General features: G+C 42.2%; 2 protein-coding genes across 3 annotated transcripts; one reads left to right on the forward strand and one right to left on the reverse strand.

The window, feature by feature from the left end:
• Positions 1 to 1384: 1384 nt before the first annotated feature.
• Positions 1385 to 16462, reverse strand: KARS1 (lysyl-tRNA synthetase 1). Of its 2 annotated transcripts, XM_053607952.1 has the most exons (15): positions 16300 to 16391; positions 13690 to 13869; positions 11885 to 12044; positions 10663 to 10828; positions 8682 to 8775; positions 7980 to 8166; positions 7746 to 7871; positions 6106 to 6225; positions 4946 to 5108; positions 4671 to 4844; positions 4441 to 4526; positions 4069 to 4154; positions 3309 to 3435; positions 2238 to 2381; positions 1385 to 1651 (listed from the first exon to the last, which is right to left on the reverse strand). In XM_053607952.1, exons 2-15 carry the CDS (start codon positions 13833 to 13835, stop codon positions 1553 to 1555), a joined length of 1878 nt encoding a protein of 625 aa, XP_053463927.1. In that variant the 5' UTR covers positions 13836 to 13869; positions 16300 to 16391; the 3' UTR covers positions 1385 to 1552. The 2 variants fall into 2 exon arrangements, with proteins under 2 accessions (XP_053463927.1, XP_053463933.1); XM_053607958.1 differs by lacking the exon at positions 13690 to 13869 and having other exon boundaries at positions 16300 to 16462.
• Positions 16440 to 25850, forward strand: TERF2IP (TERF2 interacting protein). The gene is made up of 3 exons (XM_053608031.1): positions 16440 to 17246; positions 23771 to 23895; positions 25291 to 25850. Exons 1-3 carry the CDS (start codon positions 16577 to 16579, stop codon positions 25684 to 25686), a joined length of 1191 nt encoding a protein of 396 aa, XP_053464006.1. The 5' UTR covers positions 16440 to 16576; the 3' UTR covers positions 25687 to 25850.
• The last annotated feature ends 138 nt before the right edge of the window (positions 25851 to 25988 follow it).

A 25988-nucleotide genomic window follows, 5' to 3' on the forward strand; every position in this document is an offset into this window, starting at 1 on the left:
TTGCAGAGGTTCTGCTGAGGTGCAAAAGACAAGTCCTTTGTCATCTGACTCTGAAAGAAAGTCTTCCCAGTTATCTTCCTGTGTCTGGGAGTAAGAGCTCTACTTTAACAGTAGGCCCTCGGCCACTCTTGTCACATTCTTAGCCCCACTGAATTGACCTGAAAATAATGAGCAAACTTCAGACTCCCTGTTCAATTCTACTAGGTATTTCCATCTGGCTGTTGAACAGGAATGTCACATTTAGTACATCCAAAACCAAACCGTCAACCTTCCCTCTCAAATCTGCACTTACTGTTTTTCCCACCTCAGTAAATGGCAATTCTTTGCCAATTGTTCTGGCCCAAATCCTTGAATCTTTTTCTCAAAACCCACATTCCATTAACGAGTTCTGTTGTGCTTAGGAACACAAGCAAACTCCAGCCAGTCATAACCATTTCCACTGCTCAAGTACCAGTCCTCATCTCTCCACTGCTCATGGCCTCTCTGACCAGTCCAACTGGTCTCTGCTTCACACTTGACCTTCACAGATAAACTAGTATAATCCTTGAAAAATACTCTTCTAAGACCAGGCACCATGGCTCACACCTATAATCCTAGCACTCGTGGAGGCTAAAGCAGGAGGATCCCTTGAGCTCACCAGCCTGAGCAAAAACAAGACCTGGTTTAAAAAACAGAAAAATTAGCCCGTATTGTGTGTGGCAGGTGCCTGTAAACCCAGTTACTCAAGAGGCTTAGGCATAAGGATCACTTGAGCCTAGAATTTGAGGTTACTATGAGCTAGGCTGATGCCATAGCACTCTAGCCTGGGCAACTGGGCAATACACTCTGTCTCAAGGCAAGAAAAAAAAAATCACTTATCTGCTCAAACCCTCCAGTGACTTTCTGTCTCCCTCTGGATGGCTGTCAGGGGCCTGCATGATCTGGTCTCTCACTGATCTTTACTCCTCTCTGGTCAAACTGTACCCCCTGTCACTCCTTAAACATTTGATCCTTTAGTCTGGGGGATCCATTCCCACAGATCTCTCCAGATTACTATCTCCAGGATCCCTATTCAAATACTACCCAGTACATCTTCCTGAATACCATATTTAAAACAGTACCCGTCCCCTTACCCTGCTCCATTTTTCTTCTGAGTATGTCCACCATGGAAAGAATTTGTGTTTACTTGTTTCTTTGCCTGTTTCTCATCCTCAACCCAAAGAAAGAATGTAAGTTCTAAGAAAGCAAGGGCTTGGTTTTTGTTCCTTGCTGTGTCCCCGATCCATTACAACTATGAAGAGCAGACAATAATATAAACTTCTTAGATTACGGTAGAATCCCAAACATTCATTAGGCCACAAATCTGGGGAAAAAGTTGACATTCCAAAGGTACAGAGACAAATGGTTTATTTGGTAACAAGGAATAAAAAGAAATACTTGATTTCCTCTTTTTTCTTCCTGGAGGTTGAAGTGTGGTAGTCAAGTGGATGACAACATAAGAATTCTCTTGCAAACCTTCGTCTTTTGCAGAAATGCACAGATGCTTATTCATATGACTTGCGATTATCATTTTCTAGACAGAAGTGCCAACTGTTGTGCTTTCTGGTGTGTCAGTGATTGCTGTACTCTCCTTCTTATCTTCAGGTTTCATGGCTGGAAACAAAAGTACTTCCTACGGGAGGTAAGAACATACTGTGAAGGTAAGAAGCACTCTGCACACCTTTTTTCACAGCTATCCACATAATCCTTTTGCTTCTATTATTATTATTACCCAAACCCAGAGATCTTACCCCCACATGAGAAAACATACACCGATACATTCTTTTATTTCAACTTAGTCCCTCTCAGTTATAGAGGATAGGAAAAAATAGTATATAGCACCACTGCCTACAGCACCATGTCAAAGGTTGAAAAATACACATTGTATTGAAATTGGATTTCCTCATCTAAAAATATGGGATAACAACAATTTCCACATCTCTTAGGGCTGATTTAAGTTAAATGAGATAATGCAGGTAGAGGGCTTAGCACTTCCCTGGATCCGCAAGAAAAACATTTAGTATTTTTCCTGCCTCAGGTCAAAAAACCCTCCAAATTCTGTAAGGTGAGAAGCTCTGACCCTACCCTTGGGTAGTGGCCATGTTCCTTCTTGCAGCCCAAAGCCATCCCCTTATTTTATTCTCTAGGCCCACCATACCCTGCCTCTGACACAATGGGGCCTCTTCAGAGCAGTGTGTGCCGAGGACATTGCGATGTACCTTGATGTTGTTGGAGTCTGTGAGAAACATGGTGACACGGTCAATCCCCATACCCCAGCCAGCTGTGGGTGGCAGCCCATATTCCAAAGCAGTACAGAAGTTTTCATCTATGAACATGGCCTCATCATCACCAGCAGCCTTTGCCTAGAAGAGAAAAGTGAACCAAAAAGTGACCTTCCAGGATATCTGAGTGTCCAAGTTAAACACGTTAAAATGTGCTCTTGACACTCAGGATTTGCTGGAAATTGATTTCCCAGGAAATCCAAGGTGGAGCTATTTCTTTCAAAGACCTGAAGTCAGGACTGATGGAATCTATCTCAGAACCCATAACGAACTTCTCTGAAATAGCTCTCCTTTCCTGGTTTTAACTCTTTAATACATGAGAGGAACATACAGTTTCCACTGGCTCAGTGCACATAGCACACATGTACCCAGGCTGGTGGGTTTGAAACCAGCCCGGGCCAGCTAAACAACATTGACAACTGCAACAAAAAAAATAGCCAGGTGTTGTAGCGGGCACCTGTAGTCCCAGCTACTTGGGAGGCCGAGGCAAGAGAAACGCTTAAGCCCTAGAGTTTGAGGTTGCTGTGACCTGTGATGTCATGGCACTCTGACAGCGACATACTGAGACTCTGTCTCAAAATAAATAAATAAATAAAGCATTTCCATTGTCTGGGGCTCTGGGACTCTCGTGAGAGTAATTCTCAAAGCCCCTGTGAGGATTCCCAAAACCTTTCTCCTATTTCCTGAAACCACCCATTCATCTTTATCTGCCTCTCACTCCCAAGCCACCTCAATAAATGAACACTATAAGAAAGATAATATGGCTAGGCAAATGTACTTCAGGACAAGTGGATGCTCCCATATCCTTACAGACAATCAAAACTAAGTTCCTCTTATGTATTAAAGAGTCAAAACCAGTCCAAGTATCCTTCGTGAAACGTGACTTCCTCCAGCACGGCCTATGGCTTTATCACAAAGAAAGTACACATTGAACAGGTTAAGGCTGCTAGTTCCTGGTGAGCAGACACTGATGAAAAAGGTGCTTCTGCTCATGCTCTCCTTCCTTACCTTGGCCTGTTCTTCAAAAAGCTGCCGCTGCCGCATGGGATCGTTCAGCTCAGTGTAGGCATTGCATATTTCTTTCTTCATAACAAATAACTCGAAGCGCTCAGTCAGACCCTCTTTAGAGCGGTGCCTGGGGATAGGAGACCAAAGAGGAGGCTGAATATACAGGTCCTTAATAATCAAACATTTGATACAAGAATTCTTGAATTCTAGTGGACTCAAATGTGTTAATGATTGCAACCTGAGGCCTGCACGTACTCTCAGCACCAAATCATTTGAGACAATAGTGAGGAGGGTAAAAGACTAGGGAGATTCAATTATCTTCGTAACAAGCCACTGTGGCAGACTGTTACACTCAACCACATGGCCTGCATCCACACCTTTCTGTACTCCCTCCTGCATGGTCTGACTGATGGGATATCGGCAGAGTCTTGGTATGTACTTGCACATTAAGGCTTATTCTGTTGGAATACTTCCCCCAACTGCCATGTTGAATGGAAGCCTAAGCTGTGGTGCTAGACAGGCCACAGGAAGAGGATCTGGAGGACAAGATTCCATGTGGAAGAGAACCAAAGTGCCCTGGCAGAATCCCCAGTTGAAAAAAGCCACTTGATTTATTCTAGCCAACACTACTCACTATTCTCTTCTAGCACAAAGACAACCCAGTCAACCCACAAAATCCTGAGAACAAATTGTTTAATATCACTAAGTTTTGGGGTTGTTATGCAGCAATCAGTAACTGAAACAGCATGCTTCATCTTACCATTTAGCCAGAGGGCTCATTATCTGGGGGTGATCACAGATGAACGTAGGATTAATGCAAGTCACTTCCAGGAACTCTCCAACAAGCTTAAAAAGAAAGCAAAGCAGAGTAAATATCACTTCTGAATAGTATTTTTATCATCTAGATGGGAGATGACAGCTCCCAGTGAGATGGGTTTATCCTATAGCTTTTCAAAGGCTAGAAAGGAAATATTTGGCACAGAGTTCAAAGTTTGTTAATTCTCCTGATCCGCTCTTTAGAGTTTTCTGGTGGATCTGTAGAAATAAATTCTCCCTGGTAGGGTTCACTTTCCCAGAGAGTAGGGCCTGACTAGCATTAGATAAGGACAGAGAGAAGGGCATGGCCTCTCACCTTATCAAGAAGCCTGGCTGTGGTTCGAGGTGGAGGGCATTCAACAGCTTTTGCCACACAGATATCATCAAGAATTTTGCGAGTTTCTGTAATACAAATGTACAAGTTAGCACAGAAGACAGTAAAAATGTATATGAGGAGAACAGTGTGGGAAATTGTAACTTTGGCCCAATTAAATTCAGAGCTAAACAAGAAGGAGAGCCATACGATGCAAGAGTGTGTTACTTTACCTTCAGTTTCAAAGAGGTTAGTTTTCGGCAGCTTCATACCCAGGGCATTCTCGAGCTCTTCTACCATGCTGATTCTCCGGAAGGGTGGGGTGAAATCAATCTCATAGGCTTGGCCCTCTGGCCCATCGGGGTGGTAGGTTACCTTGTAACCACCCGTAATATGCTTCACCATCCCTAAAAGAGAAACTTGCTATTTAAAGAAGATGAAACCCAGGAAGCCCTCTTCTGAAAGCAGCACCCCACTGCCCACAAGTGTGAAAGAGAGCAGGAGTCACCTGAAACCAACTTCTCCGTGATTTCCATGAGATCGTGATAGTCTGCATAGGCCATGTAGAACTCACAGGTGGTGAACTCAGGATTGTGAGTCAAATCAATTCCTTCATTCCGGAACTGGCGTCCAATTTCATAAACCCGGTCAAAGCCACCAACCACTAGCATCTAATAACAACACATGGCCTTGGTCATGACAGCTAATCTTGTCTTAATAACTCTGGAAAGTTTCTGTCTACAAAAGTCAGAACATGGTTTTCCAAGCTTAGGCATGTTCTCAGTCTTTACTCAAAATGCCACTACCCTGCTCTCTTCAGTTAGTTTACTGGATTCTCCATGAAAAAAGCCCAGTGATGATTCATAAGCCCTCCTAGTTGTATGGTCTCAGGGCCTGATTCTCTGATCCTCCTGAAGAATGTAAGCTTCCTTATATAGCTGAATAATTTTTTCTTTTGCTTAAACGAGTTGTTAACAGGTTCTGCTGTATACAACTAAGAATCTTGAATGGAAGTCTTTAATATTTACTTTGGTAATTTGAAAATACAATCTTTATTGTGATTTGAAGATATTTATATACAACTTCCAGAGAGAGATTAGGTTCTTTTCTATAAAAGATTAAAATCAGACCTAATCCAAGGAAGGCTAAAACCTAAAAAATTATAGCAGAACCAAAGTAGGTTTGGAGTGCCTGTACATCAGAAATTCACAAACCTGTGCCTGTAGCACAGTGGTTACGGTGCCAGCCACAGACACTGAAGGTGGTGGGTTTGAACCCAGCCCGGGCCAGCTGCAACAATGACAATGCAATGACAATTGCAACAAAACAGTTAACAACAAGACAACAATGACAACTGCAACAAAAAGTAGCCGGTCAGGCACCTGTAGTCCCAGCTACTTGGGAGGCTGAAGCAAGAGAATCACTTCAGCCCAAGAGTTGGAGGTTGCTGTGAGCTGTGACGCCATGGTACTCTACTGAGGGTGATATAGTGAGACTGTCTCAAAAAAAAAAAAAAAGAAAGAAAGAAATTCACAAACCTGACAAATTAGAATACTCTCTTGGCTGTTTATCCTCAATGTTCCTCTTATTTCTGACTATACCTTTCTAGCCAATGGTTTTCCAGCCTTCTGCTTCTTTAAGGAAATGAGGTGTTTTATTATTGACTACCTTATGGTAGAGTTCTGGAGCAATTCTCATATATAAGTTCATGTCCAGCTCGTTGTGGTAAGTGATGAAAGGCTTGGCTACAGCTCCTCCTGGGATGATGTTCATCATGGGAGTTTCAATCTAAAAAAGACAGGGGATGGAGCTAGAACATATTCTTCTTAATAAAGTATCTCAAGAATGGAAGAAAAAGTATCCAATGTACTCAGCCCTACTATGAAACTAATTTAATTTATGGATTTCACATGAAAGCTATAACCCAGTTATAACCCAAGAATAGGGGGAAGGGGGGAAGGGGAAAGGGAGGCGAGGGAGGGGGGTGGGGGTGGAGGGAGGGTGATTGGTGGGATTACACCTGCGGTGCATCTTACAACGGTATATGTGAAACTTAGTAAATATAGAATGTAAATGTCTTAACACAATAACTAAGAAAATGCCAGGAAGGCTATGTTAACCAGTGTGATGAAAATGTGTCAAACAGTCTATAAAACCAGTGTATGGTGCCCCATGATCGCATTAATGTACACAGCTATGATTTAATTAAAAAAAAAAAAAAGACAGGATAAATATTTAGTCCTCAGACAGCTGGAGGCCTTGGGGATAGTTCATGTTTTGCATTTCTAATAGAGTGTAAGCCTATTATATCCCAAAGTAAATGATAATGAAGTCAACAGTAATGGGTAAGGGCTTGACGAGGAAGGATAGCTTGATTTTCTAGAATAGTGTCTCAACTTCTATTAATACTAAATACCATTAACATAGTACCATAAACTTTCACATGTTATGAATGGGACTATAAATGGATACAGCCTTTCTTGAGTCCAGTTTGCAGTATTAAAAATTTAATTGCTTCTATTCTACAACTAGAAATAAATCCCATAGAAACACCTACAGATATGTATAAAGATGTTCACTGTAACATTTATTTACAGAAGAGTATCAGAAACAATCTAAACTATAAATATGGTTAACTATAAACTATAAATATGGTTAACAAATTATGAAGCCTTAAGAAAGAACATACAGCTTCATATATTTAGATCTCTATCTTTGTTATCTATCTCATAGAAAGGGGAAAAAAAGACCAGGTCCACTGAAAAAAAGACCACTGTAATACATACAGTGACCTCATTTACATTCAAAGCAAAAAACCCTTCCAAAACATTTATACACGTGTACTCTGTCTGCAATATGTATATGCGCACATGCAAATATGCGAGTAAATGGTGAGGAACGTCATATACCAAGCTCAAGTTTGAGGAGGGAAGTTAATAAGGAGAAGTAAAAGGATACTTTCAGTTTTTCTTCTATTTTCCATTTGTTTTCTAATATAGCAAAAAAATATTTCTTAGTGTTATAAAAAAGCAAAATGATTTGGCAACATATTAAACATGGCATAATTGCCATTTGGATGGCCCTATACCTTATTCATTATCTTGGAAGTAAAGTCCTGTCTTCCTAATCAGGGCACTACATAAACAAGGTAGAACAAAGACACTAGGAAGAAAAGGGACATTCTGGTTTAGCACAAAGGATAGAGACACAGGATATGCCTGGGAAAGGAAGGGAAGCGATAGTAAGAGGCAAGCACAACAAGATGGCTCATCGTGCCAGGTAAGAAACTCTCCGTACCTAACCCTTACCTCTAGGAATCCCAGCGCATCCAAGAAACTTCTGATATATGTGATGATCTTAGAGCGGATGATAAATTTCTGCCTTACAAAGTCATTCAGGATCAAGTCCAAGTATCTCTGACGATACCTTGTTTCCTAAACCAAAAGCAGCAGTTGGAAATCACCGATACTTTTGATTTGGTGGTATGATAAAACAAATGAAATGCATATTTGTGCCACAGCTAGGCGGCCTTGAGAGCTTACCTTATCTTTGAGGCCAAAGTGAAGGTGAGGTAACATATGCAAGCAAGGAGACAGCAGTGTGATCTCGTAGGGAATGATGCTCAGCTCACCCTTTTTGGTCTTCCCAGGATTTCCCTGAACTCCAATTATGTCTCCCCGACGAAGTTTGTTATTGATATGAGTAAACTCTTCTTCTGATTTATAATTTCTTAGTGAAAAGGAAATGTAATTTGGTATACACTATTTTAAATTACCATAATATTGTATACTTTTCTTTACTCTGGAACCCTTACTAAACTAGTAAATGTGAACCCCATAAGAATCTTAGATTCAGGGGCCCCGTTTCTACTAAAAATAGAAAAACAAGCCAAGCATTGTGACAAGCTCCTGTAGACCCAGCAGCTCAAGAGGCTGAGGCAAGAGGATCATTTGAGCCCGAGAGTTTGAGGTTGCTGTGAGCTATGATGACACCATGGCACTCTACCCAGGGCAACAAAGTTAAAACTCTGTCTCTCCCCGAAAAGTATTATCTTTTATTTTACTGTCATATAACTTGAGAGTAATGACTACTTTCTTCTTCTCAGCCTTACCCAACCATGTCCCCCACCACTTACTCTAACTTCAAATACCAAAGGGAAAATACACATTAAGACCCACATTAGCCTCTGTCCCTGTGTCACTTGAAGCTAGTCTAGAAGTCTGTAACTGGATATTTCGATATACCTGGAATTGGCCATGACTTGCAACTTGACCCCTTCTCCTCGAAGGTCATAAAAGATGAGCTTTCCCCCAGAAGCTCTTTTGGCATGGATCCTACCTAGAAGAAGAAGAGCAAAAATACTGACAGAACCAGAAGCCATTTCATGACATCAGTGCCAAAAAAGTTCCCTTTGTAGTTTTTGTCAGGGCAGAACATAAACCAAAACAATCTGATTTTAGCTTAAGGTCTAAATAAACCCTGATCCCCATTCAAAGTAATTAAAGATCTGGCTTTAAAGATATTCACACGATTCCTGGAGGGTGGCAGTGCTGGTGGCAGCAGGAGGTTTGGGATCTTTCTGAATCCACACACAAAATACAAAGCATAGTTATAGGCAAACCCAAAAACCCACGGACAATATTTACCAAGATTATGTGGTATTTAAGGTATTTCTAAGAACCCTCAAATGTAAGGAATGGGAACCAAGAGCCACAAACCTCCATGTGGAGAAAAAGTAGTAGGTATGAAGGAGGCATCTGATGGATCTGTACACTGGAGAACCCCCATGTCCCATGTGGAGGGTAACAGCTGAACCTGGGAGGGGGATGTGCCTATTTCCATATACCTGAGGGCTGCATTAAAGTCTAAAGGGGATAGGGCGGAGCCTGTGGCTCACCGAGTAGGGCGCTGGCCCCATATGCCGAGGGTGGCGGGTTCAAACCCAGCCCCGGCCAAACTGCAACAAAAAAATAGCCAGGCGTTGTGGCGGGCGCCTGTAGTCCCAGCTGCTCGGGAGGCTGAGGCAAGAGAATCGCGTAAGCCCAAGAGTTAGAGGTTGCTGTGAGCTGTGTGACGCCACGGCACTCTACCCGAGGGCGGTATAGTGAGACTCTGTCTCTACCAAAAAAAAAAAGTCTAAAGGGGATGGAGCAGTGTAGCCCCCTGAAACTCTGAACTGTAACAGTCAGATTCCCTTCTAGGACAAGGTCATGCAAAATTGAAAAGGACAAAGAAAACAGTGACAAAGGAAAGAGAGCCCCCTCCCCCCCCAGAAGTGAGGAAGGGATAGAAAACCAGGAAATCTCAGATAGCAGCTGTTGTATTTTTGAATACTTCACAAACACAACCAAAGAGGGAGCTAATTGAAATCGAAAAAACCTATATAAACCAAGCTTCCTTTTAATGTTCAAGCAAACTCATTTTGTGTAAAAACAAATAACATAAAAGCACAGGGTCAAATACCATACAAAGTTACTTTAAAGAGAAAATGAGGAGAGTAACACTTCTCCAGACAAAACGAAAATGATTAAGAAACAAATGCTCTGAAAAAGATAAAAATGCTCACAAATTATAAGACTCAAAATCAATTTTGTTAAAATGTCTATGCTACCCAAAGCAATATACAGATCAACATAATCCCTATCAAAATACCAATGACATAAGGGCGGCGCCTGTGGCTCAAAGGAGTAGGGCGCCAGCCCCATATGCCAGAGGTGGCGGGTTCAAACCCAGCCCCAGCCAAAAACTGCAAAAAAAAAAAAAAAAAAAAAAACACCCAATGACACTCTTCAAAGAAATAGAAAAAATAATCCTAAAATAAGACTCAAAACAGCCAAAGTCATCCTGTGCAAAAAGAACAAAACTAGAGGAATCATATTATCTGACTTCAAATTACACTACAGAGATGTAGTAACCAAAACAGCATGGTACTGGCATAAAAACAAATAGACTAAAGGAACAAAACAGAGAACCCAGAAATAAGCCCGCGCATCTATAGTGAACTTATTGGGGAAAAGACAGTCTCGTCGTCAAATGGTGCTGGGAAAACTGGATATCTATATGCAAAAGAATGAAACTAGGCCCTTATCTCTTCCCACAGATAAAAATAAAATAAAAATAGATTTGATTTTTAATCAAAGACCAAAAACTATGAAACTCCTAAAAGAAAACATTGGGGAAATGCCTATTGTGGGAGCTCAGCAAACTCCCAGGGAGTCAGCCTACCTGCCACCTTCAAGGTGATGTCAGTCAGGTGGTCCCCAGGCTGAAGGTGATTATATTCTTGGATGAAGTCAGTAAGTGAGATGTCTACATGGAACTTGTGTGGGTATGGGTCTTCCCCACTGACTTTCAACTGATGGACTGCTTGACTTCTGATCTTGTAGTATTGCTGAAGAAAAAAAAAAGCCCTTGAGAAGACCAATGGCCTATCTGGCAGAGGATCCTGCCTCAGATTGGCCCCATCCACGAGGTTTTCTTTAATCAAGCCCATTGCACCCTCGAAATCACAGGATTGACTACGAAGTAAAACTTAACAGTTAAAATATCCAAGATGGCCAGATCCACAGCTGCAAATGATGGCTAGAATTTCAAAATGCAAGAGTCAACAAAAAGTAAAATCAGGTTCGGTGCCAACTAAACAACAATGACAACTGCAACAAGAAAATAGCTGGGCATTGTGGCGGGTGCCTGTAGTCCCAGCTACTTGGAGGGCTGAGGCAAGAAAATCGCTTAAGCCCAAGAGTTTGAGGTTGCTGTGAGCTGTGATGCCTCGGCACTCTACTGAGGGTGACATAGTGAGACTGTCTCAAAAAAAAAAGAAATATCAGTTCTGCCTATGTTTCATTGATACAGGTGGCCTTGTTACTACTTTTGAAGACCATATCTACATTGTGAGTTACTCAGCATGCTAACTCTTCTCCTGAACACCCTTCAAGACTTTTCCCCAATGCAGGCCCATGGGGCATAGAGAATATAAATACAGAATATTCTACAGCAAGTCAACAAACTTTTTTTCTGATGCAACTTCTCAACTCTGCTGCTGTAGACCTGTGTAAACACGAGCATGGCTGTGTTCTAATACGATTTTGTTTACAAAACCAAGGAAGGGAAGATGAAGTGGGGAAACAGAGAGGAAGAGAATTTGCCCAATGGAATGTAGTTTACCAACCCCAGTCTAAAGTAAACCCCAGTCCATTTTCCGAGAGATACTTTCTTTGGGGCCTATTTAAGGCACAGCTAGCTCCAGCGAGTACTGGATTTTCCCAAATGCCTACTGGAGTTTGATGTAAAAAATACTCAGAGCCTGTGGCTTTAGCTAGATGGAGTGGCAGGCACTCCCTTATCCATGGGCAGAAACCCAGGACCCGCCAGTTAAGGCATTTTGCCATAACCTTCATTAGAAGCTTTCTTGTGCCCAGCCAGGCCAGTGGCCCAGGAGACTCACATTTGGGTCCAAGCTCTCCTCCTCAACACCCACACCATTGTCAGTGGTGTGGTTAGTGGCATCAGCAGTGGCCTGGCTTAGCTGTTTCTCGCTTAGCTCTTTCTGCTTGGCCTCCTTCTCTGCCACCTTCTTCTCAGCTTTCAGGCGTCTCTTTAGCTCACTGTTGGGAAGATAAAAGTGTTCAATGGGAAAGCTGCCTGAAGAACCCCTCACAATGTTCTGTCCCATAGCCACTATCAGAAATATGAATAGCCGGGGAAATGACCTTGCTCAGTTCTACACCCCCAATTTTACAACCTTAACACTAGTCTTCTTTTTTTTTTGTAGAGACAGAGTCTCACTGTACCGCCCTCGGGTAGAGTGCCGTGGCGTCACACGGCTCACAGCAACCTCCAACTCCTGGGCTGAAGCGATTCTCTTGCCTCAGCCTCCCGAGTAGCTGGGACTACAGGCGCCAGCCACAACGCCCGGCTATTTTTTGGTTGCAGTTTGGCCGGGGCTGGGTTTGAACCCGCCACCCTCGGCATATGGGGCCGGCGCCCTACTCACTGAGCCACAGGCTAATCACAAAACTCTATACATGAAAGAGACATAGTGAAAAAAATAAACTTAGAACAAAGATGTGAAAGACCATTCTTGATCTTTGCTTCTCAGTCTCAGGTCATTGGCATTAGTAGGTCCCAACTATTATAAACTCGAGATGTACCAGAACAAAGAAAATCTCACGTATTAGTTTATATTTAGAATAGGAAAAGGTCTTCTAGAAAATTAGCAGAATAGGCTTTTCCTGAGCTAACTAGGTTAGGGAACTGCTTGAAGATAGGAACTGACTCTTAGTCATTTGGTATATCCTGTCTGAAGATAAAGTTCCTACAGCACCAGATCTAACACATGGTAAGGCAACAACTCCAGTTTCACTTTCACCTGAAACTCAAAAAACCAAAGTGATATGGACAACTCAGTATTCCTTATGATCTGAACTTGCTATCTGAACCTAGAAACATAACCAATTTGGGTAAAAAGGGATACCTCTGTTATTCAAAGAGAGTTTATGGATCATTCTTTCAAACCACTAATGGTAATCAAATAATCTACCACAATGGACCAAGGCAAAAGATCCCAAGTCATGCCTGCATATTGTTAGGCTTCAGGGCATATCCTTCATTTTTAGTATGAACAGAAAGTAACTAAAAAGCAAACAAAACAAAAATTGAGTATTTGAATCTCTCATTTTTTAAGTAAGAAAAACTGATTCTGATGGTTTCCAACACAGCAACTCTTCCTAGATACAACTTGTCTTATTAAAGCTGTAAAGACAATCTTACCAAAATAGTGTGGTAGGCCTATCAGTTGGTGGACATATAAGGACGCCAGGGTATCTAGTATGTCCTAGATTAAGATAAACCTGTTTCCATTGAACTAAGTATTCCTCTTAAATAAAATCCATCCTAAGGATAATCCAAAAAGGTCCCAGGGATGGCACTAACACTAGAAATCAAATTAATCTCAAGAACAAACAAAACCCTGAAAAACAGAAAAGGGAAAATAGCTGGCATCAGAAATTCCTTATTCAAACAAGGATTTTGATCTCAGCAATGCTCCACACAGAGTAAGATCTGCAAAGTCATCTCAAGGAACTAAGGAGAGAGGATTTGAATTTATTAAAGAGAAAATGAGAAAGGACTATTGGTTTTGATAATAGGGCTTGTTTCCTTAGTAGAAAGTCCAAAAGCTTAACAGATAATGCACCTAGTAAGGAAGAGATCTTTGCTTCCAGAGCAATAAAGAAGGTAACAGGCACCAACCTTCTTTTATTAGAAAGTGGCTTGTCCTTGTGAAGCGCTGTAAAAGGAGCAAGTTGACCCAGTCGCAGTTCCCTCTGACCCCACTCTGCCCAGGAGGTTTGGCGCAGGGACCCCCTAACAAGCCTTACAGCAGCTTGCATCAACATGGCAGAACACCCTGGAACTAATGATTACCACCACCTAGCAGGAAACACAGAGATGTGATGTCAGATGGGACAGATAGTATACATACACCTAACTAGCTCTCTTAGGGGGCTGTGTTTGTACTACCTTTCAGTGTCCCATTTAACTTAACATCCTCTTAGCGAACACCAACCCTGTAACACGCACTGTGCTACAATTGTAATTGACAATTGTAGCAGTTCTCACTATGGAAAAAGTACACATTTGGCATCAAAAGTCAACAATTAGTCAATCACTAGTTTACAGGCAGAAATGATCACAACATCCTAGAATAAGGGAGACAGGATGTGAGACAGTGTTTCGGAAGCCCCTGAAGTGTGGTTTCTCTCCTGGAGATGAAATGCCGGGCCACAGTATGGCAATGGGAAGCATATTTAAAATAAGAAGAAACCATCACTACCACTGCAAACTCTAGGCAAAACTAAAAGCAAGTTACACTAAACACGGCTCACTCAAAAACAGAACTTGTTATTGTAGGAATGAGGAGGAAAGGAGAATTTCAGGAAGGGTCTTAGACTACATTATGTTTATACATCATTAATAGTGGAAGGCAATGGAATTGCAGGAAACACGCTCTTCACTGTCTTGAGATAAATCTAAGGACATTTCATTTGGGAATAAGTCATTTGAGCAGGCAGCACATCTGTTTTTAAACTCAGGGACAATACTTGGCATTAAGTAGTGTTCACTAAAGATTTCAGACCAAAAAAAGAAATGTTAATCATAAAAAAATTTTATTTTTAGCTCATGGTCACTGAATCTACATCAATGACAGATTCTTTCACACAATGTGAGACAGTCGAGTACAATTATAAAAAGCATGGGCTGTGGAGTTATGAACTTGATTTTAGATCTCTGCTTCAGTGCTTTAGATCAATGCTGGACCACACTTTAGGAATACATACTTTAGCAATACATTTAATTACTTAGGGCCTAGTTTACTAATTTGAAAAATGGATATTAATTCTTCTCTTGCCAAGTTATTATTGAGGTTAGACAGAAAGCTTGTAGAGATCTGGCATTGTGTCTGGCACATAAAAGCTGCTCAAAAAAGTAGCTCCTGTATTTAATCTTAGTAAAGTCAGTAAAAAGGAATTAACTGGTTTTCTCAATTTATTTTATTATTTCACTGTGAACTGGAAACCTTCCTTTCATACGTGATTTACCGTCTTAAATTCAACTCACTGTAATTTGATTACCATAGGTGGTTTAAAAGAATGCACTGAACTTAAGCACTGTCAATCAGATATATTGAATTCATTGTTGTTTTAGCTGGCCTGGCCGGGTTCAAACCCAACAGCCTCAGTGTACTTGGCTGGCCCCTACCCAGTGAGCTATGGGCGCTGCCCAGGTATATTGAATTCAGTGCAATTTGATCTAACGGATCAAAGTCCAATCAATTTTCTCTAAGGAAGAATAAGACAAGGTTCCAAACATTTACCGAAATCTGTCAGAATGCCTAACAAGTGACAACATATTAGGGTGCTATTAAACCATAAATTTAGACATTTCCTGTATCATTTTTCTAAAATATTTGAAGCATAAACCCAGAGACACAAAAGGAAACATAAATGCTTATCTGAGTGCCTAGAACAATTCTCTCAGGACTCAGCAAGAGGCTTAAAGCCCTAATGCATTAAGACAGCCACTGTATATAGCACAAATTCTCTCCTATGCCTCTGGAATGGTACTAATTATGTACCATTCTTCCTAGCATTGAGAACAAAAAAAGTTATTGCCTGTGTTCTGTGGTTTAACTGAGGAACCCCAACGAGAATATGTGACACAGCCAGGCAAAGGGCAGCTAATCTTGACTGACTTATGTCAACCTGCAGACTCCAGAGTTTGGGATGGTAAAAAAAGATACCAGGCTGAATAGAATGGTCTGTCTTATTAGACATTGATCATTCAACACTCACAGATCCTTCGGATAACCCATGTAGGTAGGTGCACATTTTCACAACTGATTCGTTTTAATGTATAAGGTTCAGAATGACCTTGGTGAGACCACGAAACATTTGACTGTTCTTCTGAAAAGCCAGAGTATTTAACAGTTCTCCAACCTCCTAATTGTGGATTGGCTAAATAAAAGAATCCACGTCTTAGAAGAAAGAGAGCAGTTAAGTTTCGCTTTCCTTTTCAGACACCGCTCAGTTCTCACGCTAGCTAGCTTCTCGCCCACATTCTCTTATTCTATGAGTAAGATGGGGGGGGGGTACCCAGTCAGTACCAGCTGGGAGCCGGGAGCCAGAGGCCCCGGGGCATCCCGGGGTGTGTAGTTCCCCGGGCGGCGAAGCTACGTCCCTGCATGTGCCTTCCAGCACCGGCAAGAAGGCTCTGGGGAAACCGCCTAAGCACCAACATCCAGGCGCTTCCCAGCCCGAACTCTTCTACCACAAAGCTTTAATGACCCGAGGCCACACTTACTTCTTGCTCAGTTTCGGTTCCACGCCATCCACTTTTACCTCGGCCCCCTCCACAGCTGCCATCTTCCAGAAGAGCCCGACCCCAAAGTGACCAGAGTAACACGTTAATTTCCAGGTTAAGTTTCGAAGCCCCGCCTCTTCCGGGGAGGAGGGGCGGCGCTCTTGACGCGCTGCTGCGCAGGCGCACTGCTGTGCTTCGCGGCCGCGGCGTCTGTGGACTGAGCTGGGTGCGTCAGGTTCTCCTCAGCCGGCAGCTCTTCTGGAGTCAGGCGTCGGACATGGCGGAGGCGTTGGATTTGGGCAAAGACCCCAACGGACCCACCCATTCCTCAACTCTGTTCGTGAGGGAGGACGGCAGCTCTATGTGCTTCTACGTGCGGCCCAGCCCGGCCAAGCGCCGGCTCTCGACGCTTATCCTGCACGGCGGCGGCACCGTGTGCAGGGTGCAGGAGCCCGGGGCGGTGCTGCTGGCCCAGCCCGGGGAGGCGTTGGCCGAGGCCTCGGGCGACTTCATCTCCACGCAGTACATCGTGGACTGCGTGGAGCGCAACTCGAGGCTCGAGCTGGAGACCTATCGGCTGGGCCCGGCCCCCGCGGGGGACCAGTCCCCGGACACGAAGCCGGGGGCCCCGGCCGAGGGCGCCGCAGAGCCCGAGTCGCAGCCGCTGGTGGGACGCATAGTCTTCACGGACGCAGACGACGTGGCCATCCTGACCTACGTGAAGGAGAACGCCCGCTCGCCCAGCTCCGTCACCGGCAACGCCTTGTGGAAGGCGATGGAGAAAAGCTCGCTCACGCAGCACTCGTGGCAGTCCCTGAAGGACCGCTACCTCAAGCACCTGCGGGGCCAGGAGCACAAATACCTGTTGGGGGACGCCCCGGTGAGCCCCTCCTCCCAGAAGCTCAAGCGGAAGGCGGAGCAGGACCCGGAGGCTGCGGACAGCGGGGGTGAGGCCTGCAGCGCCTGCGGGTCCGGGGGGGCCGCTTGCGCGCTGGGGTTTGGGGGCGTGTTCTCCTTTCGGCCAGGCGTCCGTTGGGGGCATCTTTGGTAACATTGCTTGGTACCCCCAGACTCCAGCGGACATGTGGGTAAATTTGCACCACTTTCTTCCCTTTGAGAATCTTGTTTTTTGACTTACTCTCTCAGTAACTAGGATATTCATTTGGTTCTGTATTCGGAGGGTACAAAAAGTGTATAGAAAATGTTCTTACACCCTTTCTGCCCACCAACTGCCCACTTTTCTTACCCATGGGCCACAGGGGGTAACTGGCTTCTTGTTTTCTTGTCTATCTTTTCATTTTGAAGAAAGATTTCTATTATGTTAGGTAGATTCAGCGTGAGCCGTTTAAAGTCGTGCCAGACCTGTGTGTTTTCGTGCTTTGGCTTAATTGACTGCGTATTCTCATAAGGCTCTCATCAGTTGGAAAGTCTCTTCCTGATCTTGTTTACGTGAATTGAGTTTTTAACACAGTTAAATTGAGAATTGGGACTCGGTATGGTTAGGACGCTGTTAAAATATTTTACTTTTGATGCAACTGGTATTGATAGCTTAAACTGACAGACCCTTTTCTTTAAAGAGGCATGCTCCCCCCCTTTCTTTATTTTTAAATTTATTTTTACTTATGTGGCTATTCCATTCAACAACTGAAGTCTGGGGATGCAAAAATCTGTTTGTCCTGTGCAGTATGCTTAGTAGAAATTTTTTTTTTTTTTGTAAAAGTGACATTTAAGATTCATTCATTCAGGGCGGCGCCTGTCGCTCAGTGAGTAGGGCGCCGGCCCCATATACCAAGGTGGTGGGTTCAAACCCAGCCCCAGCCAAACTGCATCAAAAAAATAGCCGGGCGTTGAGGCAGGCGCCTGTAGTCCCAGCTACTCGGGAGGCTGAGGCAAGAGAAACACCTAAGCCAAAGAGCTGGAGGTTACTGTGAGCTGTGACGCTACAGCACTCTACCGAGGGTGACAAAGTGAGACTTTGTCTCTTAAAAAAAACAAAGATTCATTCATTCAGCAGATATTTGAGTGCCAGACACTGTTATCCTGCTGGGATATAACAATAAATAAAATTCCTGTGGTCATGGAGCTTAACATGCTAGCTGGGCAGTGGTAAGTGCTATAAGAGAAAAAATAAATCAGGGTTAGGGTTGGGGAGGAGATTGTTTTATATAGGATGATAAGGGAAGCTCACTCTGACAAGCTGATATTTGAGCAAAGGGACCAAAGGAAGTAAAAAGGAACCCAGGTGTGCAGGTGGGGAAGAGTGTTCCAGGCAGAGGGAATAGGAAGGACATAAGCCCTGAGGTGAGAGTGTAACTAGTGTGTTCTTGGGGTCTGGAAGAGAACATGTGGCTGGAATAGAGTAAGCAAGAGGGAGGGAGAATTATAGCAGATGAAGTCAGGGCTATGTGTATGGGTGAAGTTATCATGTAGGACCTTTTAAATTAGTGATGGGACTACTGGCAAGCCATTTGGAATTTGGGACAAAATTAAGCCAATTCACCCTACCTGTCAAAGTAATGTTTATCAGCAATTTAAATGTAAAAATTAAAATTCTAAAATGACTGTGAGAAAAAGAGGAATAAATAAATTTCTTAATATTACCAACGTTATAGTCATGAAGCCAAAAGGACTAAGAGAAAGTTTCATATGTTTGACTACTTTAAAAACTTTTCATGGGCTTGGTGTGGTGGCTTATGCCTGTAATCCTAGCACTCTGGAAGGCTGAGCTGGGTGGATTGCCTGAGCTCACAGGTTTGAGATGGGCCTGAGCAAAAGTGAGACCCCCTCTCTAAAAATAGTGGGGCATTGTGGCTGAGGCAAGAGAATTGATTGAGCCCAAGAGTTTGAGGTTGCTCTGAGCTGTGACACCACAGCACTCTACAGAGGGGCAAGAAAGTGAGACTTTATCTTCAAACAAACAACAACAAAAAAAACTCTTCATGATGAATAAAGTCAGAGAGCAAACTGGAAAAATATTCCCATGCATTGGCATAGACTTAGTTTCCTTAATGTCCAGTAAGCTTTCAGAAGTCAGTAAGTAAAAGGAAAACTAATAGAAAAATGGGCAAAGGAAATGGACCAAGAAGTTCCCAGGAAGGAAACAAATGGCCAATAAACAAATGCAGAAATATTCTGTTATTGAGTTAAAGTAAATCAGACCTGGACCAAAGGATCTGTATAAGCTAATGCCTTGACTTCTCACCCACGGAAACTGAGGTAAGTATGTGTGTTTATTAAAAAAAAGTAAAACCAAGCAAGGAAATGTCATATTTTATTTATAAGATTAACAAAAATTAACAGAATGCGTAATATGGAGTTAGTGAGGTATAGGAAAACAAGTACATTCCTACATTTTTTTTTTTTTTTTGAGACAGAGTCTCACTATGTTGCCTTCGGTAGAGTGCCGTGGTGTCGCAACTCATAGCAACCTCAAACTCCTGGGCTTAAGCGATTCTCTTGCCTGAGCCTCCCAAGTAGCTGGGACTACAGGCACTCCCCACAATGCCTGGCTATTTTTTTGTTGCAGTTGTTTAGCTGGCCGGGGCCGGGTTCGAACCCATCACCTTGGTGTAGTGGCTGGCGCGGTAACCACTATGCTATAGGTGGTGAGGCATTCTTACATTTTTAATAGAAGGAAATTGGCAAAATTTCTTTAGGAGGGCATTTTGACAACATTTAAAATGTATACTTGCTGGTAGCGCCTGTGGCTCAAGGAGTAGGGTGCTGACCCTATATGCTAGGGGTGGCAGGTTCAAGCCCAGCCCTGGCCAAAACTGCAAAAAAAAAAATATATATTTGCTTAAATACAGCAGTTTTGCTTCTAAGAATTTATCCTGCAGGCATACTAAGGTACATAGTGAAATGTCAGTATCCCAGTCTCCTTGCTACATACCCCATTCCCCTGGTTCCTTTCTAGAGGCAACTGTTGTTGTTGTTTTTCAACAAACAGAAATTTATTGACTCACAGTACTGGAAGTTTATAAGTCTAAGATTGAGAAGCTGGCATTTGGAAAAGGCCTTGTAAGTGAATCATTCCATGGGAGAAGGGCAAAAAGATGGGAAGACACAGTAAGATTGAAATTGCAGGCTCAAGGCCTTTAGTAACTGGCATTAATCCATTCATTAGGGTCCACCTCCCAACATTGTTGCATTGGAGATTAAGTTTCCAACATACGCTTTTGGGGAGTCACATTCAAACTTCAGTAGGGTAAAAAGTCTTTCACCATTAAATATAATGCTACCTATATGTTTTTCGTAGTTGTTTTTTATCTGGTGGGGGAAAGTTTTCTTTAATTCCTATATTTCTGAGTTTTTCTGGGGAATAAATTTTGGATATTGTCAAATGACTTCTGCATCTGTTGAAATCACATGTATATTAATTTGTTAGTAAAGCGAGTTACTGTTCTTTTTGAGTGTTAAATTCTGTATTCTTAGGATAAGTCTAGCTTTCTTGTGATGTAGTAGTCTTTTTTTTTTTTCTTCAAGAACCAGGTAACTTCATTGGAAACAATGGTAAAACAAAAAGGAAAAAACTTAAGCGAACACTCTGAAAGGGCACTGTGCACCTCTGGACTGGTGGCCTACCCTAGGGAAGCCCCCTTGGCTGTGAGGAGTCCCAGTTCAGTTCTCCTTGTCACTGCCGCCCAGGGTAACCTTGTCAAAGACGTAGTCCACCAGCCTGGTGCCCACAACTCCCAGCCTGCGTAGGTCTGTCTGGAAGCCCCCCAGCTCCTTGATGGTTCTGACCTGGTCTTGCGGATAGTGCTTCTCCAGGAAGTTGCAGAGCTGCACATCACCCTTGTTGGTGGCCAGCTGGTGCACGTCAAGGAGGTTCTGGTTGATCTCCAGATGTAAGGCATACTCCATGGCCTCCAGGCCACCACACTCCCGGTCTTCGCAGTGGTCAGGCTTCCTGATTTCACGAAGGCAGAAGCGGCCCCCACGCTGATTCTGCAGCTCTTTTTTTTTTTTTTTTTCCAGACAGTCTCACTTTGGTACCTTTGGTAGTGTGCCTTGGCATCATAGCTCACATAACCTCAAACTCTTAGGTTCAAGTGATCCTCTTGCCTGAGCCTCCCAAGTAGCTAGGACTACAGGCACCTGCCACAAGCCTGACTATTTTTAGAGATGAGGTCTTGCTGTGGCTCAGGCTGGTCTCCAACCTGTGAGCTCATGCAATCCACCTACCTCAGCCTCCCAGAGTGCTGGGATTACAGCCAACACGTCTTGCCAGTAGAGGCTATCGTTCTCTGTCATGGGTTCCCCTCTTTGCTTACAGTGATAATAGCACACTAGACATCAATTTTATAGTTTACTTTCTTTTCTTTTCTTTTAATGATGTATCTCGAAGTCTTTGTGTGTGTACACATAGCTTTGCCTCATTCTTTTCTCATGGTATATTCCATTATGTGAGTGAACCATAACTTTTTATTGTAGAAAATTTGAAACATTCACAAAGATATGATAAATTACACTGCATGCACCCATCACCCAGCTCTACCTGATGATTTTAGTTCATGGCCAGTTTTCTCATCTATACCTTTCATCCCAACTTCTTGAATTATTTTGAAGCAAATGCCAGGCATCATACTTTATCTATTTTATTTTAGCACATCTCTCTAAAAGATAATACTTCTTTCTGAAGTTTATGTTAAGGTATAGCTGGTAAAATTGACCTGTTGTACAACTATATGCATTTTTAAAAATTTTTTTATTGTGTTAAAATGTATATAACAAAATTTACTATTTAAAATTTTTTAAGTGTTTGGTGGCATCGAATACATTGACATTGTTGAGCAGCCATCACCACCTTACTTCAGAACTTAATTTTCTAAAACTGAAACTCCATGCCCATCGAACATTGACTCCCTTCCTTCTACCTCCTGGAAACCACCATTCTACTTTGTATCTCTATGAATTTAATCTCTTAAGGTATTTCAGTAAGTGGAATCCTATTTGTCCTTCACATCTGGCTTATTTCACTTAGTGTAGTATCTTTAAGCTTCATTCATGTTGTAATGTGTCAGAATTTCATTCTTTTTTTAAGAAGGAATAATCTATTATATGTATATACCACATTTTATCTATTCATCTGTCAATGGGCATTTGAGTTATTTTTATCTTTTGTCTATTGTGAATAATGCTGCTGTGAACATGAGTATGCTGTCTGAGACCCAACTTTCAATTCTTTTAGAAGTATGGTTGATGGCTCAAGCGGCTAAGGCGCCAGCCACATACACCTGAGCTGGCAGGTTCGAATCCGGCCCGGGTCCACCAAACAACAATGACGGCTACAACCAAAAATAGCCAGGTGTTGTGGCGGGCGCCTGTCCCAGCTACTTGGGAGGCGGAGGCAGGAGAATTGCTTGAGCCCAGGAGTTGGAGGTTGCTGTGAGCTGTGATGCCACAGCACTCTACCCAGGGCAACAGCTTGAGGCTCTGTCTCAAAAAATAAATAAATAAATAAAAGTACGGTTGATGGATTATATAATTTTGTTTAATCTTTTCAGGAGCTGCCATATTATTTTCTAATTGTTAATATATATGTTTTAGGGGCGGCGCCTGTGGCTCAGCGGGTAGGGCGCCGGTCCCATATGCCGGAGGTGGCGGGTTCAAACCCAGCCCCGGCCAAATAAAAAAAAAAAAAAATATATATATATATATATGTTTTAAAATGTGTAAATTTGTGTAAGCACTACCAAAATGAGAATACAGAATAATTCCATCACAAAAAAACTCTCTCTTGCTGCCCCTTTCTAGTAAATTTTAGTAGGAAAGGGGTATAGTTAAATCCTCAAAGAACAAGATGTGAGTGGAGAAACAAGAGGATGTTTAAATCCAGGAGGCCCCTTCTTTTTGTAGATGGTATGTGGTGGATTGTGTTGTACCACCCAGATCTGTTTTCACCTGCTAGGAGAGCTACTATGTCCTATCTTAGGGCTGTCAGTACCCAATCTGTACAGAGTTACAAAGGCTCTGCTCTCTTGACTCAGCTTGGTTAACTCTGAAGGGCATTCTCAGCTCCAGAGTTCCTCATGGTTTTGGCTGAGGCCTTGTTGGAGCTTTTTCACAACTCAGCTTCCCCATCTGCCCACTTCTGCTTTCCTTTTCTGCCAGAGTATTTTTCCCAAGAGCACTCCCTAATAAATACTAAATGTTAATTTCCATTTCAGAATCTGCTTCTAACTACATTTTTGTTAATCTGCAGAATTGATAAGTACAAAGCAAAAAATGAATTGAGCATTTTTAATGTGTTAGAGCCTAGGAATAGTATCAACATTTGGATAGTACAACTTTTCAGAAGTGCAGAAATTATCGAGTGTGTATGATTTGTGCTTTTCTGATGTCTTCTAATATTACAGAAGAGAAAGCGCAGGCTCACTCCTGGCCTGGAGCTCACATAGCATTTCCTACATTGTTGGTTTATGTAAAAGAGGCTAATGCTAGTCTGTGGTGGTCTTCTCTTTAATAGAACCACAGAATAAGAGAACTCCAGATTTGCCCGAAGAAGAATATGTAAAGGAAGAGATGAAGGAGAATGAAAAAGTAGTGAAAAAGATGCTTGCGGAAGCCACCCAGGAGTTTGAGGAGGTGGTGGTAAGTTAACTAAATATACTTGTATTTTTCCCCTACCTTTGTGCTTTTCCTTAAGACTGGTTATCCTGGCTGCCCTTTTCACCCACTTGAGGCCCAGGAAGGTAACAGAGAAGTTCAGAATGGGAGATGGCAGAAAGCAGAACTCATCTTGGCTTTAGGCATGTTGTCCTGAAGCTTTGCTTCACAAACCTTTTAGCTTTTGGCAAGACAATTTGAGAAGGAAAGGGAGACAAATTAGACAGAATAGGGACTATTAAATATAAACATTATATTATCCTATTTTGAGTAATTTATCTCTATGTTTTTTAGTTAGGGCTGTGGATTTATCTCTTTTAAATGTTTTTATGCTTTTCAGGAACATAAATGTAATGAAAAAATTTTGTTGTAAATTTCTTACCAAGCAAGTTTAGTCTTTTATGTATTTAGAGCTTTCTTGAGACATTTTAGCTGTTTTAGCTCATTCAGTCTAGCTTCTAATATTCTTTTGGAATCCCATATTAATAGCTGTTAAGAAAGGCAGGAGCCATAAAATACTGATGATAATTTTTTAAAAGTCAAAATTATATGTATTTTCTCCAAGATAAAGAATCTTGGAGATATAAATTAACTTTTCTTATTAACAAGAAGAAAAATGGTTAGGCTTCAGGCTAAAAGGGAAATAATTTAAACTTTCTGTAATTGAGTGAAGGAATGCACGGGAATTGGCAAGAATAGAGATTGTTGCCTTTTGTAGTCTGTTTTATTATTTCATATTTGGTTCATTTTCCATAAACTTCAAACACTCAACAGTGCCCAAACATGGCCTACATCCTGTATTTTGCTGTGTATAATGCTCCTGTGCATAGTGCGCACCCATGATTTTGGCCCAAACTTTCAGGAAAATGCCCCTTGAAAAAGTGGCCAGCCCTTGACCAGGAGAGACACATCTGGGGAGCGCTAACATTTCCCTGGTAAATGTGTAGATCACACTACCCCTGCAACCACATGTTCTGTGAAGGCTACCCCTTTCTTCTGTCCTGGGAGTCCTTTTCCTTTCAAACATTTAACAGATAAATCTATAAATACATGTGTGTATATTCAGTATAACTGCTTATATTCTGTTGGAATAACATAGTCAATTGTACATACATATACACATGAGCACACACAAACACATATACATTCTCCACTTGTATACACACTCCTACCCTCCCACATACCCACTAATGTGTACTAATATGTATACACACTATCCAGCATGAATAAACACAAGGAAGAACATAGCATATTAGAAGAACAGAAGGAAATCCAGTGTGATTGGAATGCAGAGGGCAAGGGGGTGGTTTTTGGAAGAGACTGCATATTGCAAGAGTTCAGACTTGGAAATTAGGAACGGGCCTTACTCATTTTCTCTAGGTGGACAAGAGCCCTGATTTTGAAATACATATAACAATGTGTGATGATGATCCACCCACACCTGAGGAAGACTCAGAAACGCAGCCTGATGAGGAAGAAGAAGAAGAAAAGGCTTCTCCACCGGAGGTGGGAGCTGCCATTAAGATCATCCGGCAGTTAATGGAAAAGTTTAACTTAGATCTATCAACAGTTACACAGGCCTTCCTAAAAAATAGTGGTGAGCTAGAGGCTACTTCCTCCTTTTTAGCATGTGGTCAAAGAGCTGATGGATACCCCATTTGGTCCCGACAGGATGACATAGATTTGCAAAAAGATGATAAGGATACCAGAGATGCATTGATCAAAAAATTTGGTGCTCAGAATGTAGCTCAGAGAATTGAATTTCGAAAGAAATAATTTGCCAAATAATGAAGAAAACGTAACTGTGGCAGATAAACTGTTAAAAAAAATTGTGACTATTGAACTATAGAGAGTACTTACATTGGACCTGAGACTTATCTTCTGATCAATGTTGTCATTGCTTTTAGAGTACTGGATTAAATAAAGAGTCTCCTATCTTTTGACAGAAGCTTCTTTATTTTATTTATTTATTTATTTGTTTATTGAGACAGAGTCTTACTTTGTCCCCCTGGGTAGAGTATTGTGGCATCATAGCTCACAGCAACCTCAAACTCCTGGGCTTAAGTGATCCTCTTGCC

The sequence above is a fragment of the Nycticebus coucang genome, chromosome 2 (assembly GCF_027406575.1).
Source record: "Nycticebus coucang isolate mNycCou1 chromosome 2, mNycCou1.pri, whole genome shotgun sequence".
In the NCBI taxonomy this organism is placed as follows: Eukaryota; Metazoa; Chordata; class Mammalia; order Primates; family Lorisidae; genus Nycticebus; species Nycticebus coucang.

Excerpts from the sequence above, each read along its gene's own strand:
- KARS1 (XM_053607952.1), bottom strand. The coding sequence starts at position 13,835 with ATGTTGATGCAAGCTGCTGTAAGGCTTGTTAGGGGGTCCCTGCGCCAA. Across the intron at positions 12,045-13,689 it reads CCACTTTCTAATAAAAGAAG|TGAGCTAAAGAGACGCCTGA; the intron begins GTTGGTGCCTGT and ends TCTTCCCAACAG. Across the intron at positions 10,829-11,884 it reads AGGAGAGCTTGGACCCAAAT|CAATACTACAAGATCAGAAG; the intron begins GTGAGTCTCCTG and ends TTTTTTCTTCAG.
- TERF2IP (XM_053608031.1), top strand. The coding sequence starts at position 16,577 with ATGGCGGAGGCGTTGGATTTGGGCAAAGACCCCAACGGACCCACCCAT. Across the intron at positions 17,247-23,770 it reads GGAGGCTGCGGACAGCGGGG|AACCACAGAATAAGAGAACT; the intron begins GTGAGGCCTGCA and ends TCTCTTTAATAG. Across the intron at positions 23,896-25,290 it reads AGGAGTTTGAGGAGGTGGTG|GTGGACAAGAGCCCTGATTT; the intron begins GTAAGTTAACTA and ends CATTTTCTCTAG.